Source organism: Chelon labrosus, assembly GCF_963514085.1.
Source record: "Chelon labrosus genome assembly, chromosome: 10".
Lineage (NCBI taxonomy): Eukaryota > Metazoa > Chordata > Actinopteri > Mugiliformes > Mugilidae > Chelon > Chelon labrosus.
Window position 1 is genome coordinate 16,653,671 of NC_140360.1, and position 18,713 is coordinate 16,672,383.

The 18,713-nt window shown below is 40.7% G+C and overlaps 1 protein-coding gene across 1 annotated transcript; it reads right to left on the reverse strand.

The window, feature by feature from the left end:
* Window positions 1–725: 725 nt before the first annotated feature.
* On the reverse strand, window positions 726–5,551 carry ren (renin; the record flags this gene model as incomplete). The annotated part of the gene is made up of 9 exons (XM_084554236.1): window positions 5,345–5,551; window positions 4,849–4,996; window positions 4,333–4,456; window positions 3,746–3,864; window positions 3,462–3,658; window positions 2,798–2,920; window positions 2,545–2,686; window positions 2,347–2,445; window positions 726–887 (listed from the first exon to the last, which is right to left on the reverse strand). The coding sequence occupies exons 1-9, from the start codon at window positions 5,419–5,421 to the stop codon at window positions 726–728; spliced, it is 1,191 nt and encodes a 396-aa protein (XP_084410362.1). The 5' UTR covers window positions 5,422–5,551.
* Window positions 5,552–18,713: the final 13,162 nt, after the last annotated feature.

The following is an 18,713-nucleotide window of genomic DNA, read 5'->3' on the forward strand; positions in this document are numbered from 1 at the left end:
GACACTAGCTCCTACTGTAAGAGACAGCTTGAGTTAAAGAAAACAAGCTTTCCCATCAGACTGTGCAGCACATTTGGCTTCCACACATTCGGTAAGTGTATTCGGTTGTCTTACCTTGTTACCCCAAAACAGAGACGCCTATACGCACATGTACACAGTTAGTTCACAGTGAGAAAATGAACAATGACGTAGTTTTTTTTTTTTCTTCTCTCTAAAAGCTGGTCTTGTGTGGCCGATTAAATCCGCCACAGTTTCAGTCTCAGCGTCGACTCTCACATAGTCACAAATATTATTCGTCAGACTTGGAAGGAAACAATGCAGTCATTAATGGAAACAGGACGGAACCAAATTGAAACCTCAGTAAACAACTTTATTCTAGTTAAGTCAGAACAGTGCAGACATGGGTTTCCATTGTTGCTGTGATAAACAGAGCCACACACACACACACACAGAAACTAATTTATAAATAAAAACATGTTCAGAAAGTGTTCAGTGCAACTGCTGCCTAATATCATATGACAGAAAAGCGGAAATGCAAGAAATGTCCTCAACTGATACGTATTCCCCTTCACCCTTTTGTGCTTAAGGTTCTTCTTTTAATCGTGAGTGATTCTAACTGAAGGGAGAAATGGACTAAAATGTGGTATGGGAATATTGGGAGATAGCAGCAAAGGAGAGAGAGAAAAAAAAAAGAGAGAGCGACGTGGCTGGTGATTAACTTTCCGTCAGACCGCAGTAGCAAACCCTATCCGATTATTTTGACGGTCAAACTCAGTGTAGTAGCGGGCAATGAAGTTGGCTCCCAGAATCCAGATGGGACCTGCAGGGGGCGGCACATCCAAGCCCCTGAAGGTGACGGTGCAGACATCCCCTTCGATCTGAGATTGCTGGAACCACAAAGAGCAATTTGATAATTTTCATAAGCTGCTATAATAGAGAAAAAAACAAATATGTAAATCTAGGACCATCAGAATGTTAAACTAATAGTTCTTAGGTCCTCCATTAAAATTGTTACTGTTATTATTACTGTTTTTTACAACCTGGACCTTATTTCTAGCACGATTGTTTACTCACCCATATAACTTTTGTGTAATTTGTAGTCATTCGGGAGATAATTAGATCTGCGTATATACATATAGTGGGAGCGACTGGGACACCGAAACGCAGCCCCTAAATAACACATTATTTGCCGCAAAACTGAAATTCATTTCACCAATATTTTGTTATCGTACGGTAGTGCTATTCCCCGTTGAGTTACCTGTTATCTGACCTGAATAATGTCATCTCTGAGCGCCGCACGCACACGCGACGGTCAGCTTGTTTACCCGTAATTTGCTACTGCTATGGTTCTTCCACAACCTCAGAATTGGAAAAATAATCAGCCATGTTGCAAAAAACTAGCCGTAGCAAATTACAGGTAAACAAATCGGGTGGGGTGCACGCGGGGTGTGCGCAGCGCTCAAAGATGACATCAACCCGGTCAGAGGTTAGTAGGTCAATCTACAGAACCCGGATGATGATAACAGGTAACTCCGTACTCAACAGCAATTAGCACTAGCGTACCATAACAAAATATTGGTGAAATGAACGAGTTTCACGGCAGATCATGTGTTATTTAGAGGCTGCGTTTCGGTGCCCCAGTCACTCCCACTATATGGATATATGTAGATCTAAATCTCTCCAGAACAACTGCAAATTACACCAAAGTTATGTGGGTGAGTAAACGATCGTATTTCATGCCAGAAATAAGTTCCAGGTTGTAAAAAACTGTAGTTCCCCTTTAAGTAAGTAAAATGAATTTATCACAAGTAAAATTATTATTTATGTATACTGTCCCCTTTCAGTGTTGCCTTTTTTTTAACTTCATGACTTATATTCTCAACTTAATTTTGCGTAAAGATGTTATCGTCTTGTAAAATCAGTGTGCCACAGCTTATGACTTTATCTCTCTTATTTTTATTTTTAAATAGGGAGGTTGTGTACTGTAAATCCCAGGATGCATAGCTTTTACCCGAGACAGGATTAATGGTGTGCTGGTATTCAAGACCTTTAATTTACAATAACTTATTATTATTCCATATCTTTTTTGTGTGTGTGTGGGATGAAGCTACTGGACACTGAATTTCCCTCAGGATAAATAAAATACCTATCTATCTATCTATCTATCTATCTGTCTATCTGTCTGTCTGTCTATCTGTCTGTCTAGTGTGGTAAACGTTACCTCATTGCCATTCGAAATATAGTAGAGAAGGATCTAAAGGTAATATGAAATGGAAATACCTGCATAAATGCATTTAGCCAGGAGTTTTTATATCAAAACGATTCAGTGTTCAGCATCCTTCTTACCCATAAAATGTAATCCTCCTCTGTGAGTGAGTACTCGTGGCCACCCAGGTGGAAAGTGACACTGGGCAACGTCTTCACCGTGTCACAGTTGACTTTGTACTGATGAACAACACAAAGTAATAGGTGTTGACAGTTAATGGGTATTTACAGGCGGATGCTTTGCTCGTGGGAAACAGTGTTGCGTGTGTTAAACCTTACTCCACTTTCATCCTGCTGTGCTCCGATGGTTCTCATCAGCTCAGACACAGAGGAGGCCGGGCCTGTGATGTAGGAGGAGCCTGTGTCGATCACAGCTGTGCAGCCCTCCGCACAAAACATCATCTCTGTCCCCACAGAGACACTGAACGTGTGAAAGGAGAGGTAGAAAACAAAAGAAAATGCATTTTTCTGAGTGAGTGCACACACACACGCACACACACCCACACACACTGTATATAAGCAGAAACCTTACCCTTTCATTGTGACTTCCCATTTGCCCATCTCTTTGGTCTCCACATAATTAAAGTTTCCGGTGTAGTAGTTGGGGTCCGTGCCCCCGAGGACCAGCTCTCCTCCTGGGGAGTGTTTAGGGTCCCTGCAGAGAAGAAAATAAAACACATCTAAAGCCACTTCTGCTGTGTTTATTCTCCTTCTCGCTGCTGAAACTGTGAAAGGATGATTCTGATTTGTTGCTGAATTGCATTTTCCTTCACCTGAAGTGTGATTCTGTGACCTCTCATACATAATTCTCAAAAGAAAACAGGAAAGGAAAGCATGAAAATATTTTTTCAAGTGGTTTATTCTGGCTACAACTCACCGTATTAAATTTCAAAGACTTTTGATCTGTATCCTAACGAAACACTGGTCTTATGTCACCCAGATCCAAATTCTGTATATTTTTTAATGTTTGATTTTCCTCACTAATGTGTTTTTTTTTCTTCAGGTCGACCAGAAACAAAGAAAAACTAACCTATCTAAGCGAACAGTAACCGTTTTAAAGAGATTTTATTTTTTAATGACTGCTGTCATCTATATTTTTGATCTTAAGAATCTAAATTACACATTTTCTTTTGTAGGTGTTTTCACACAAATCAGCACTGAAGCCAGAGCAGGCGAGCTGATTCGCCTCCACCCACCTGCTGTAGTAGATAGAGAACACCTTTTCCCTGAGGACATGCTGGGACATGATGCGGTCAAACACCGGAGTGATGCCATCGATGGCCACGTTGGGGTAACCCATCCCCAGGACCCCGTCAAACTTGGCGAAGATGAAGGGCATGGCGGACAGAGAGGTGGCTTCAGCAAACACTTGCACCACAGGAATACCGCCGACCTGCGGCAGTAAAGCAAGGCCAAAAGTTTAAAGAGTGACACTGAAGACTAAGGTCGAGCGTTTAAAGGTCACTGACTTGGAACTCACCACGACCACATCCTCGCTCAGAAATCCCCTGACATTTCCAGATGCATATTGGATGGAAAATCCGGTTCCATTTTCAACGTAGGTCCGGGATTTGGAGGCGTCATACCTGTTGTGAGTAACTAAAAGTTCAAAATGGATTTGAGTCTTAAAAAAAGCCCATGAACAAACTGTAAAAAAACAGCAGAATCTAATAGCAGAATTTCAGACATTTATTCTCTTTTAAAATAATGTGAACCTGTGAGGAAACTGTTATTTATTCACATATGTTATTTATTTATTATTATTATTATTTTTGGAGTTGTTTTGTGGTGATTTAGTACATGCTTTCTTTTAGCTCCATTCTTGGTCTCTGCCGACTCTCTGGCCCTCAAATACTATGATGAAAGTGGTCTACTGTGTCTGCCAGCTGTTTGGTGACAGGCAGGAAAACAAAAGAGTAATGCTGCGAGTCAGTCAAGTTACACATCGAGCTGAAAATCACAACAAAGTTGTGGTCACCACGAGCATATGACTATCGCATTGTTCTCACATGGTTACGTGATACATTTCTGTTGTGAAAATATACATTGTCATCGCGTTTTACTTACAGCAGGCGGTGGAGAAAGGTGAGCAGCTCTGGGACGGTACCCACAGGTTGGCTGAGCCTGTGTCGAACACAACGTTGAACATCTGAGCCGGAGAGCCGACACTGATTTCGCCAAAGTACTGAGTCTGTTGGGAATAAACAATGAGACATGTCAGATGTTGTTTTAAACCCTTTCCAGTGAGCCATAGTCCACAAATCTAATTTGACTCCATGAAATATGACTTTGAGAGTATGACTCACACACAAAGAATAAAAAGGTTTTATTCAAATGCAACTGATTTTGCTGTTTCACTCTAGAAGATGTTTCAACACAAGAGAAATGACTGCATGAAAGCCTCTTTTAACCCTCAAGACTAATGTCTTTTTACGCAGCCAAACTGAAACAGCAAATCACCAGGTGCTTCCAATTTAATATACCGAAGTATTCCTATAACCTGTACGTCTTTCCCAGAGTCTTTCCCAATGAATCACATTCAAGTTAAACAAATCGTCTTTTAAATATGGAAAAGTGTCTCACATCCAAATAGTTGGTTAGAGGTGTGGGAACGGTCCCGTTGTTGGTGTCGTCTGTACTCTTCTGGGTCAACTCAGTCAACACCTGCTCTGCAGAAACCCCCATCTCCTGCAGTGTCTCTCTGATAGACGGCATCTTCTTCAGGGCGATTCTGGAAACAGAACAGACGAGAGGAACAGACGGCGTGATGACGGAAGAAAGGTCTGTGAAGTGTGTCTTCCATGCTATACGTCTGATACGTGCCTGGTCATCATCCCAGTTTAACAATGAGACTTTAATAAAGTGCAGGCTGCTTTTCTCTCATTCCCAAGCCAGAAAAATGAACAGAAACACATGCTAAGTCAATGCTGAAATCATTAGCTTTCATAATGAACCAAAAAGCATGTTTGTTTTCCTGTCCTTATTTATTTTGTTGTTTAGTGTTACTAATTTTACTGCAAACCCAGTTACTGCTGCAGTTTCACTGAGCAAAGTCTAGATAAAGGAAAATAGTTTTTACCTTCTCAGAGCGTGGCCTGTGGTCACCGTCAGCGCTAGAGCAACCACGCACATCCAGTAATTCATTAGCAGTGGCATGGTGGCTTCTCTGGTGGCAGGTCAGTGGTGCAGACTATTCCGGGTTTTCGTGAATATCCACGTGTATCGAATCCGAGTTTGGAAAAACTGTGAGAGCTGCCGTGTCCTTCGGCTCTTTTTATACAATGTCCTCTCCACCGTGCTCTCACCCAAGGGCCACTGGCTCTGGCTAGGAGCTCTTCTGGTGGTGACCACTTGGAAACAAGCTCTGCTTCCCTCCCCCCAACCTCCATCCTCCCCTTCTTCCCTGGTCACACAACCCCTTGAGTGATAAACCGGTCCCAGCGAGAGATTTGAACTTTGACCTCTTAAAAAACACTGAAGACAGAAAGCAGGGGTGCAGAGCTCCAGAGATTGCTGACGTTGGAGAGCTGGACACCTTGTCTCCAGGGCTGTGAGAGGGTTTAGAGGAACTGGAAGATGCTGTGAGCTGTTAGGATTGACTCTGTTGGTTTGTATTAAACACAGCTAAAAGTAATATGAACAGTTGATGGTAATATTTAGTTTGTCTTGTCCTTTTCCAACACCCATCAATTTCTTATCTGTGAAGCAGACATTTCTTACACCTCTACATTTGTCCTGATGTGAACTTTCCTGCGGCTTTCACAATGAAGTGCTGCTTTTCACATAAAGACAATGGGCTAAGGATAATACGGTAAGTTTAGTTCAAGGTCTTAGACAAAAATCACTGGCAGGAAACAGAGCCCATGTTGAGTGTATTATTCAGTACGGGGGATTGGCAGGGGGACGTGTTTTCGTACTGTTTCAGTTGCTGCTATGCTCAGACCTGACGGGGCTCAACACCCAGTGGTTCTGCGCTAGTTTCTCACTGGCAACAACCACAGGGAGGATTCCCACGGTATCTGGCCTGTCAGGACAGGGTGGCGTGTCAGTACTGTACCGACCACCCAGTCAAAGCAGGAGATATGTGGGGGTCCCATGTCAGACACAAGCTCAGACAGCCATAGCGGAGGTCAGGGGTCAGCGGCTGAGATACTCCCTGTGGACGGGGCTTTCAGAAAACGATTATAGAGGCAGGGATGTCCTGCAGCGAGCTTGACTGATAATGTGTGAGCGGTGGCGAGTGTTTACTTGTGTGCAGCAAACATATATTTTGACTTTTTAAAATCTATTTTTAAGGAGCTATGATCATATCTTTGTTTAAAATGATAAGGGAAATGTCACCCTCAGAAAAAGCTTCCCTCGACTTTGCGGCGGCGGCTGCATGAACAAGAGCTTGATACAAGTCTGCAAACGAATGGGTAGATATGTGTGAGACGTGTGTAAAGCACTTCGGGTACCAACAGGTAAAAAAAGCACTATATAATTAAAAATACATTGAGTTCTAATTAACAGTTTAGAGGTCCTTCACAGCTTTAGAGTTACAGTTCACTTTCACTGGTTTCAGCCACAGCAGGCAGCTGTTTTCTGCATCAAAAAACCTCTAAAAACCCTGCACATCACATCCAGACCACCAGAAAGCAGACAGACAGATGCACTTAGACACTGACTGATTATTTATCAGATGCAGAAAACAAAAACAGAGCTGAGTAAGAGCGAATACTGGACTTGTAATGCTTTTTTTTTTTTTTTAAGTACTGCTTACACGTTTAGGTGAGAATATTGCCTTTACAGCTTGTGTAACTGTTAAAAAAGCCGCAATGGCAGGGCGTGTCATAAACACATCGTTGTCACCTTGTAAAACTGTTATAGCTAAGACACTCACAACAATTATGTACCAGTTTCATCACAGCTTTGTTACTTGACTTACATAGATTTTGCGCCAAAAAAACTGAGCTGATGAAAAAAACCCTTCCTCATAATTTTCTGAGTATTTGACTTTATGAACACATCCTGCAACATTACATTTAGCTACATGAGTGTATGCTAACTTGAACATACTGGTTAGTGCAGCTATTTAACTGTCTGGCTTATCCGTCATACAATTAGGCCAGTCTTGATAGCACATTTTGGGGACAATCTCACAGACATCTGACTCTTGACCTGCCTGGTTAAATGGATACCCACAAGTTTCTTTCCCACCCTGCCTGGAGAGACCCATGCGTCACTCCCGCATGGCCTCCCACCTCTCCAGTAAGTCCTCTCCTCTGGTGGGCATGGGAAATGTGAAACTGTCTCCTGGAAGATGATTAACTTTGAAGTTTTTTATATATGTATATTTTAATGTCATTAATATTCCCTCGGAGGTCTGCCTGTTAAGTCAGAACTCAGACTTGAAGTTATAGCGGCCATCGTAAAACTGAAATGAGTTTCTGCTGACAAACACAAACACAGCACATCAGAGGTAGAATTCACGTAAGGGGATCTTTGGCGGAGCTATCTCTCATGATAACAAAGATATGAAGCAGAGCAGTGGTTGTTAGCAGGAAATGAGACTCAAGGGAAGTTATCAGTCAAACAAACAAGACTCACAAAGAGAAGAAAACCCCACCACAGTAAATTCTGACCAGCCGGTACTTGCATTAAACGCAGAATGTTTGCAAGTTTGCGATCTATTTCTAAGCAGTTGTTTCATACAATTAAGAAGACAAAACCCAGCAAGGAAGAATTTGTTTTCACTGATTTTATGTTCTTGAATTTGCAGCCAGCAGACTCGAAATTAGAAATGACGAGACCCTGATTCCATCTGGAGACAATATGGATGAAAATGTGTGGGGCAGTCTTCACAACAGGAGGTAAAAAATGTAGAAATGAAGACCAAAAGAAGTAGTAAAAACCCATTTTATGTGCAACAGTATGATCCCCAGGAGCACTGTGAGTACTGGGCTTTTTCCATCCATGATAATTAATCATAATGAAATGGTTGGCTCTCTAAAAAGCTTCATTTTTTGTTTGTTTTGGAGGCACATATGTGTTTTCCTTCCCTTGGCCACCAGAGAGCAGCAACAGACCTAAAAACACATAGACCCTGGTCACGAAGCATTACTTATTGATCAGAGTGAATTCAACCTAACTTTATCTAAAGAGAGAGGATTTTTAAGTCTTGTTCTGATTTATTTATGGACCTTAAGAAAAAAAAAAACAATCGTGAACAAAAACATGAAACGTAAAACCAAACGACTGTATCTTAAAAACCAAACTATATCTTTTCAGAATTACCAGTGTGTCACTCAAGTCCATAAATAAACCAGATTACTGAACATCTATGCTGTTTTAATGGAAGTCAATTCCATTGCACATCGCCATTGTGAAGAGTTTTAAAGTTGCAGTGCATTTAAATGTCACACTGTGTCTACTTTCTTTTGTAATGCAGGCTCTGTGACTGTCACAGTCAGACGTCTTTTAAATGCACATAAGTATAGTGGACCAAATACAAGGCGGAGTGATACACATGTCTCAGACGTGCAAAACCCTGTTACAACAAAGACTACATTATGAAAGAAACTGACCAAAAAAAAAAAATGGGGGAAGAAAAGTATTCATTTAAAAATAGGTTTGGTTCACATCTCCTTTACTCATTTATTCCCTTCTATTTTTTTCACCCAGGACACAGGCCAGAGTTTTAGCAGAGGTCAGAGGCCAGAGGTCAGTCAGGAGTTGTAAAAGCTTACTTGATCTTTGAAAATAATAGTGCAACACACTTCTAGATTTTATTTAAGTTATTGTGCCAGATCAGGGAGCTCTCACTGCACTGTTTTCGCACAGAAAAGACTGTGGTGCAACAGCTTGATGTCAGTCTGCTGGTTTGATCGGCAGTTGGCAAAGAAGATGAAAAACTTCATGGAACTTCCTGAAAGAAAAAATAACTATTTTATGAGTGAATAAAGTGTGGATGAGGAACAGTTTTTTGGAGAAGGAGTCAACCCTACATGCCATGTTTTAATACATGTCAATGGTCAGGATATTGTTAAAGTACAAAAGTACCTTTTTTAATCTGGATGATTTTCAGGTTTAGAGCTAAATCGGCCCAAAACACCTGTAGTCTGAGCCAAGCTTAAGTCACTGTAGCGTGACAGTGATACTCCAAACACTATAGTGGGTCTTTAAACTGGAACAGATATATGGAATTCAGCCATCATTATTTTATTTACACCTGTGCTTTTCCCACCTAAACATGTAAAATGATCTTGTTGCAGTATAAAAGTCGAGTCAGGTCTAATAACTGAACAAATACAAAGAAAAGGTGTGAGGTCAACTGTTGTCGTGTCAAAAATAAATACAAAAACAATAGCAAAATATCCTGAATACAAACAGCAAATACAAATGAAATCCAAAATAATAGAATAAATAATTCTGTGTTTAAAGAAGGTACATAAATATGAAGTCACAATATATTCAGTTTACAAGACAAGACAAGTTAAATTCAAAAAAATACATGAAAAACAATAATGTAGTATCAGATAATGTTAAAAAGGGGGGGGATCGAGTGAATTTTCGGAAAATAAACTTCTCCCCTCACATTACACATCACAGTGAGTATATATGTGCAATACATGGCTTATCTGCAGAGACAGCACGTGAACGAGTCTGGTTTGCGTCCTGTGAAGATGCATTGCGAATTCCCAGGGAGCTCTATTAAGAAACAGGTGCTCTACAAAGACAGAAAACATCTGGTGAACACAAGAGAAACCAACTGCAACCGCGCTTGTTTTCCTGCTCAGTGTTTGTGACACAACAAAGTGTGCCAATCCATAGCCTGGACCAATGAATATTTAATAACAGCAGGCCTACAGTCACATAGTGAGCATGGAGCACCTTATTACTTATGAGTAGCTCTGATTGGTACTTGTTAGTCTCATACATCTCGTTGACACGCTACTTCATTTCTATTCATTTATACAGTAAGTACTGTATCTACACACTCTACTACTGCAGTGATAATGATGTATAACCATAAACAGATGATGTGTGTGATGCTTATTTTGCTTCAGGTGAGAAGCAAAATCTCAACTCACCATCTTGCGTGTGTTCTGCAAGTATGGGTCTTTAAGACTCTTACAAAGATGAAGATACAAACTGCAGGCAGCAGAACCAAAAAGACAGTCGACAGGAGGGGCAGCGGTGTAGCCAAAATGATTCAATAACCGAGAGAGGAAAGCCGCAGCACAAAGCCTTGTGAAGCTTTTTTATCCTTCAAAGTGTGGCTAATATCAAAAACAGGCAGTCAGAGCACAATCCACGGCTTAAAGAAAGACCCAGCAATTTAAAAAATGTGTTGCTCTGTTGAAATGCAGGCATCGTGTCTAATATGTGTAACATTTACTGGCAACTTTAACCTGAATGTGCAGCAAATTTTCAAATCTCTTATATTAGAGCTGGGCCGACTGGGCCTTTCTGTGTGGAGTTTGCATGTTCTCCCTGTGTCAGCGTGGGTTCTCTCCGGGTACTCCGGCTTCCTCCCCCCATCCAAAGACATGCTCATTAGGTTAATTGGTGATTCTAAATTGGCCGTAGGTGTGAGTGTGAGTGTGAATGGTTGTCTGTCTCTCTGTGTTAGCCCTGTAATGGACTGGCGACCTGCCCAGGGTGTACCCCGCCTCTCGCCTGATGACAACTGAGATAGGCTCCAGCAGACCCTGCGACCCTTAACAGGAACAAGCGGTTACAGAAGATGAATGAATGAATGATTGAACTAATTTTGTGTAGTTAGGCCAGTGATTGTAATCAATAAATGCTCATTAAAGACTTAAGGTATTCATTGCAAGCTGCTATATTAAAAAATGATTTTGCAGCAGGGATTCTAATTCTATGCAAGAGCAGAAAGTCATATTATTAACCATATCATATTAATATCAATATTAAAATCAATCCTAATCTAGTATTATAATATATATTTAATTATATACTTTTACATGTAATACTTTAAGTACATTTTAATTATAAGAATTCTGTAACCACACCTAACTTGGGTTTGCAGGATTTTTGTTTTTTCTTATAATGGGTTTATTTTACACTGTAGTTTTGCAAACTTTGTGTCCCATTACTGTGTGTCACTGATGAACACAAAAATAATGAAGCACATTGCTTTAAAGACTTCATAGGCCAATGAAATTGTAGCACACGTGTGAAAGCCTCAAGGGAAAGTCCCAGGTGAAAGTCTGAGAACAGTGACAAACACCGAGCTGGATTCATTCAATCAATCATTTGTGGGGCGATGAATGACAAGACCAGTATCTCCCCCATTTAATCTTTAAAGAACAGGATTTCAAAGTTGTTGTGGTTACATTGGTCACATGACAGGATTGTATGCACAGGATATCCTCATTAAAAAAAAAAAAAAAAAAAAAAAAAAAAGACATCCTCCTCTAATTGCTCAGCTTTGAGACTTCCTGGACAACAAGTGTCCATATCCTCGCCGCCAACAAACATCCTCTGCGTTGTGTTTGCTGTAAGGCTGACTCATCTTAGAAGGAGGACAGTGGAAATCCCTTATTGTTCTATTGTGGCCATCTCTGTTGTCTTCAACGCCTTGTTTTTGCTTCACTTTGGTAGCAAGCACATAGTTGCTTGGCACGGCGTTTCCCGGCAGTCCGTGATGAACTACATGTCAAGAGTCACATGCTGCCGTGATAGTCATCAGAAAACAACAGTGCTGAGTGGATCAAACAGAAGGACAAGTTTATTTTTCTATTATTAATGCTTGTTGGGGGAAAAAAATAACACCAGGAAAGGTCCTGACATCTAACACTTGGCTCAACCTCATTGCAATCTTTGTTTGTTGATTCTTTGGCCTGAGCTAACGTGCTCATGTTAGCATGCTGTTCTTCCCTCAGTTAGCATGTCTGAAACATTTGAACTATTACTTCACACATTAATTATGTACGCACTATTTTTTATTTCTCCTATTCTTCTTCTTTATTTGCTTTAAGATGAGGAGAGCAGTACCTTCCTTGAATGTGTCTGATGCCTTTAAAGTCACAGCTATCTGGCAGTTAGCTTAGCTTAGCATAACTGCAAGAAAAAGAGACTTTGTTCTAACATAACAAAATTTGGCTTGTAGCTCTCATGAAACTCATAAATAAACATATTATATTGCTTTTTTGTGGGGACAAAAGTGGTTTTACAGATTTACAGATACATGTCAATCTGCATGTATCTCTAAACTGTCATGTTAGTTGGTATGCTACTGACCTGTGACTCATTTATTTATTTATTTCTATTTATCCATGTATAGATGGATTCAGTAGTTGAATAGACAAAATGTTGTATAGGACAACTTATAAATGAAGATCACAGAACTGAAACAGAATAAAACCTAACTAATCTGGTAAAACAGAAGTAGCCAAAACAATTCCCATAAAGACACCAACAGGCAATAGAAATGATTTTAATGAGGCAGCACATTTCTGTCATAAAACAATATGTTCTTTTCACACAGAACATTAGTAGTTATCCCATTTACAGTCTTTGGTGCTAAGCTCATCTGACGGTTGCTTAGCATCATATTTATTTAAGACTTTATTTGGCAAAGAAGTGAATACACATCTTCCCCGAAATGCTTGTACATTATAAACATTGTTATCAGGCAAACCAAACATTCGGGCTGAGTAAACGTTCATAAAAAGAACAACCTAAAAACCTGGCGCTCAGTTTACTGTTACATGATTATGATGAAGACACTCACTGCAGCCGAGAGTCAAATCAGCTGAAGAGGAAATAATTCATATCAGACCAGTTTGTCACGTCTATGAACGCTTCATCTTTTAAAATACACGCTGGCGCTCCCCCTACCTTTAGCTCAAAGACCTTTTTGTTTATTGCTGTTTGACTTTTGTGGATAGTTGTGATATTTCCCCGTGAACTGGCCATTCACATTGCTTCTTAATTTAATACAACATAGCATTTTGAGGTCTTGTAGTGTCTGTTTAGGGATTGTATGCTATCTTGCTATCTTGTATTGATTGTATTGAAGATTCTAGTTGTTGCTGTGTTCTCCGGATATAAAAACCATCACATACTGTACATGCTTGTCCCCTTTACAATACAACTCCACCTAAACTGTCAGTCCTCATTAGATGGTTTGAAGATTCAAGATTCCTCAAAGGCAGAAATGTCCCTTTTTTATAATTCACACCCTGTCAGATTTCAAAGGAGATCTGAACGTGTCCTTAGAAACCCACAAACCTATCCACGGCAGGAGACACTGAGAAATCCACGGCACAAATAGTAGAGGTTAAAGACCAGAATTAAATGCAGACAGTAAATACTTGTGTTCAACTGTGAACTGCTGAATACAAACATGTGAGGAAATTCACAGCTCGTTGTCCGTCTCCTATTTTTGAGCAGAGGTGGAAGAAAGACACATTATCTCGTTTGGGGAAATATTTTTGACCCGAGCATGAGATCTGTGGGTGATGTGAATCTCGTGGCTGCTAATAAAGTGCATCGGACTGAGATTTGCTCTTGCGCGTTAGTGTGGAAGCAGGAAATGTGTGTGTGTGTGCACGCACACACACACACATTTAAGAAATCTTTAAAAATAAAGCAAAAAGTAGATCACATTTTAAAAACTTATGCAATAACGCATTCCTGTGTAGGAATTAAGGGGTACAAAGCTCTGACGCTACATAGGTTCTTTTACATTTTTATGTTGAACAGAGTACGAAAGACTGGCGACCTGTCCAGGGTGTACCCCGCCTCTCGCCCGATGACAGCTGAGTTAGGCTCCAGCCCGCCCGCAACCTTTTACAGGACAAGCGGTTACAGAAGATGAATGAATGAATGAATGAATGAATGAATGTTGAATATTCGGTAGCTTGCAATATTCAGTCTCACCACTCGACACCACTGAATACTACACACTGGTTGTATAATGTGGAATACACTTTCTTGAACCCCTGCATACAGCAGAAACAAATATATGCAAGAATATGCAAACCCAAACTCGCTAATCGCAAACTACAGTATGCACCGATCAGCCACAACATTATAACCACTGACTGAGAGGAGAAGTAAATAACACTGAGACCCTCAGAAGGCCCATGTCCATTCTCTGATGAGTCAGAACTGTTTTGGAGGCACAAGGGAGACCTTCACATTATCAGGCAGGTGGTCATAATGTTATGCCTGATCAGCGTATTATTTAGAGTATAGGCCAGATCAGGGAGTTGGAAATCGACTGATCTAGACTCCAGTGCTGTAGGGGGCGGTAACACAGCTGCAGACTGGTTTTTCAACTGTCAATCAATTAATAGGAAGAAGAAGAAGAAGAAGAAGAAGTGTGGAAGAGAAAATTGTTGGTCAGCATAGGATGTCAACAACAACAACAACAACAACAATAACTGGAGGTCAGATTTTAACTGTGAGTTTTAATATATATCTATATATATCAAAAGTAGCATGCTTGCTAACATTAGCCTTAAAGGCTAGAATGATGATGATGATGATGAACCTGGTTACCAAGCCAAGTCCAGACTGGATTTCTCTAGCGATTGAATTCTGGGGTAATTCAGCCTGAAACTCTTGAGCCCAGCATTATTTGATATGATAAACGTAAAATGTTAGCAAGCAGAAGTTATGGTGTAACATTGTAATTCATTTTAAGTCATGTTTCAGATCGCCTATTAATGTAAATCTCTTTGCTCCATTTTGTTCTCCACCAGCGACCTCAGTTCTCCGTATGCTATCTGTAAATGGCTATACGGTTTTCACTATGCAAACATTAGAAGAGCAGTAGAAACATATCCTTTGAACACATATTTTTGGCACTCCAGCTTGCAATAGGCTTTACCTTATAGTATATTTGACCCTGGTCACACAGATGTCTGCCGTTTTCCCGAAAAATCAAATGTTTTGCTGAAACTGTCATGTGTTAATCTAATAATTTCACTGACGGTTGCACTCTGCTCGGTGGACTTAATGTACTTTCCAGAGAAAGAAGATGAGCAGAGTGGGGAAATATTGAATTTAAACATTTGTTTTGCCCTGAGGTTTACAGTTTATCATTCAAGACACAGTGGAGACATATTTCAGAGAACTAAATACCATTGAAGACTCAGTCCACTGCCTATTCCCTATGAGCAACTCCTTTCACGTACAACAAAGTCATTTGATTGATTTTTAATATATAAAAAAGGATTATTTTCAGGTTTATATAAAGTAGCTGTAACTGGCACATGCATACCAAACATTTACACCAAACAACAGCGAGCGAATTTGCACGAATAACCACCTTCGCCCTTTCTGAAAATCTCTTTGCTCTTTTCTCCCAGAATAAAGACAACACACAGGCCTGTTCCCGCTGCTGCTGCTGTTACCGCTGCTGCTGCAATGTTCTCTGTGCCTGAATAATTCAATATTGCTCACTGTCTGCTTCTGTTGTGTGCTGCATGGTTAAGAGCCAGCGAAGTGGAAGGCTCAATGCATGGGGACAGGGGAACTTGTTTGCTACGCCCGCAGCCAAGCGTGTGTCTTACGTAAGGGATGGGGCTGGATGGCCAGAGTACGACATCCACTACATGAAAACTGATGTCGCTCTGTCATCATGTGTCTTCCCCACCTCCGCTCTCACTTACTGCGTTGTACGACCTCGCTAATGCTCTAATTTTTAATGAGCAGGCCACGTTCTCGTCACAGACAGTTCTCCGCTTTGCTATTTTATTTTCCGTCACTCTGTTTTTCCGTATCTGCCATCCGCTTTCTATCTCTCTCGCCCCCACCCCCACTCTCTCCTTTAAGAAGCAGACATTTAGACAGGACAATCACAGTTATATTATTCTGGACTTCTTCCATCATACAGTTTTGCTACGCTAACATTATACGTGGGAAATGGCTGTTTGCAAATTGCACGGCGTCCTTACAAAGAAACAGGAAGATTGTGCTCATTAAAATGAAATTACAGCTCTCTGCATCTATTACAAGTTTCTCTAAAGGAGAACGTTTGAACTTTTTTATCCTGTGAGACATCTGGAATATGAGGATTCAGCTGGTAACTGCATTATTTAACGAACCCTCCAGCCACCTGATCTTTCGCAGGTATACTCTAGCCTGTTTCTCATGATTTCACCCCACACAAACACTCTGCCCTTCAGATGTTTTCATTATTCTGAATTACAAATAGCCGCTGAATCCATATTTATATCATTACACTTTGTATTTTACAGCTTGCAGTTGGTTCAAGCTTCTTAGGCTGCCTGGTCATTGACAGATACTTTTAAAACACTGCTTTCAGCATACTTTATCTGATGCGTAAGGAAATGTTGCCGAACACAAATGAAGAACACGGCGTGTGCATTGCAAAGTCAGGGCATGTGGACATTTTTCCATAAGAAACAGAAATAAATCTTGCTAAAGTCCACTCACCAGCTGTTCATCTGTGCATGTTAATCCCTCTCACATGCACAAGAAGGAATCATGCGGCCCACCACTCACGCTGCTGGACTCCACGGTAGCATTATTTCAAGCAGCTGTGACTGATTTTGTAATAGCAGTGAATGAAATAAATGGTGGTGTTTATATCGGCAAAGCTGTAAGGAATTATTACCTGAAAAATAAAAACACTTTACGCAGCAGGCCAGGTATTTCACAGATAAGACCCACATATTTCCCTCAGGAGCTGAAAGAGAGCGATTATTGGACTTAACTTCATCAGGTGGGCAGAAACACAGATCATCCGTCCATCTCACCATTAGCTGTACCAGCTTTATCTTGCAGAGGATCAAGGGGGTTCGTAGCCGATCGCAGCTGAGAGACAGGCGAGCATTCGTCCTCAAATTTAAACCTACAGTCAATTCAGCTTAGTATCACAATCAATTCATCTAACATGCACATCTTTGCAGAAAGAGCCAAACTGGTACAGGGACAAGATGCAAAGTCCAGCACAGCTCCAAATGATGATAATGTGGCTTTGTTGCTGCTGGATGTGTAAATAAGCAGCTGTATCACCTGAAAATTTATCAAATATATACACTGATCAGCCACAACATTAAAACCACTGGCAGAAGAAGCTAATAACATTGACCATCTTGTGGCAATGCAATGTTCTGCTGGGAAACTTTTGGACCTGGCATTCATGTGAATGTTACTCAGACATGTAGCACCCACCTAGACCAGACCAGTCACCCCCACCCCATAGTAATGACGGCAGCCATCCCCAGCAGGATGCAGCCTGACAAAGATACACACATAAAAACGGTTTAGGAACAACTGAAAAAAACATGAAGAGCAGCATAAGGTGTTGACCTGGCCTCCAAATTCACTAGATCCCAAACTGATCAAGTATCTGTGAGACGCACTGGAACAAGTCTGATCCACAGAGGCCCCTCCCCTGAACCCACAGTAGCGAATGGCCCCCTCTAACAACATCCTGTTGCCAGGACACCCTCAGAAGACCCATGTCCATTCTCTGATGAGTCATAATTGTTTTGGAGGCACAAGAGAGACCTACACAATATTAGGTCATGATGTTATACCTGATCGGTGATCACAGTTTATTGACCACAAGATGTCAGAGAGATCAATTGTTGGAGGTTAAAAACAAAAAAATACATTTACAGATTTCTGTTCCTTTGCCCTGAGTTCTCTAGCTGCATTTTTCCTTTGTTTTCATTTTATGTCCTTCTTGAAATGTCCTTTGTGTCTTTGGCAATCGTCCGATAAATTCAACAGAAAAGATAATAAGAGACGTGCTTTTAACAACAAATTGCTCCAAAACAACATCACCAACCATAAAAAGAAATAAGTGAAAGGGAAGTAAACACAAGCCGTACCTCCGACCTCCATCCTGATGGTAACGGCTCATGTTCAACAAAAAGACAGTATTGATACACCCCTCAGGATTGCACGCCCTTTTCTCGCCACTCGGGACTCGCAAACCTGCGTCATACTGTGTTGTTGACTCGCAATCTTGAGATATTAACAGTGTGTTTGAGTTTGTTCTTACTGACTACATACTTGAATGCTTTGTTGTTGCCATGATAAATTAAGAAAATAATTATCATTTAGCATTAGGACACTTTGGTTAAAAAGGGCTATTCCACGTACTTTTCAGCAAACCATGTGACAGTATGTCCCATTACGTCCATCTGAGCCTAATGTACACTGTGGATTAAATATTAAAAGGTAGTATTACTCCATTCATGTACTAGACATGTTTGTAGACCCATCATGTGCTTGCAAAATAAAGTCTGCGTCTGAGTGCATAATGTGTAATACATTCAGCACGAGGATCAATAAATCAGCAGAAATGAGAGGCCATTTGGCAAAGTGAATGATGAGGCTCAATGAAACACCTTGAGCTATCACAGCATACCCTCTTTGATGCAGTTTATTCTACTGCCTGACAGCCATGACAGATCAATACGGTGTTTGACTTGCTGGTTAATATTTAATTA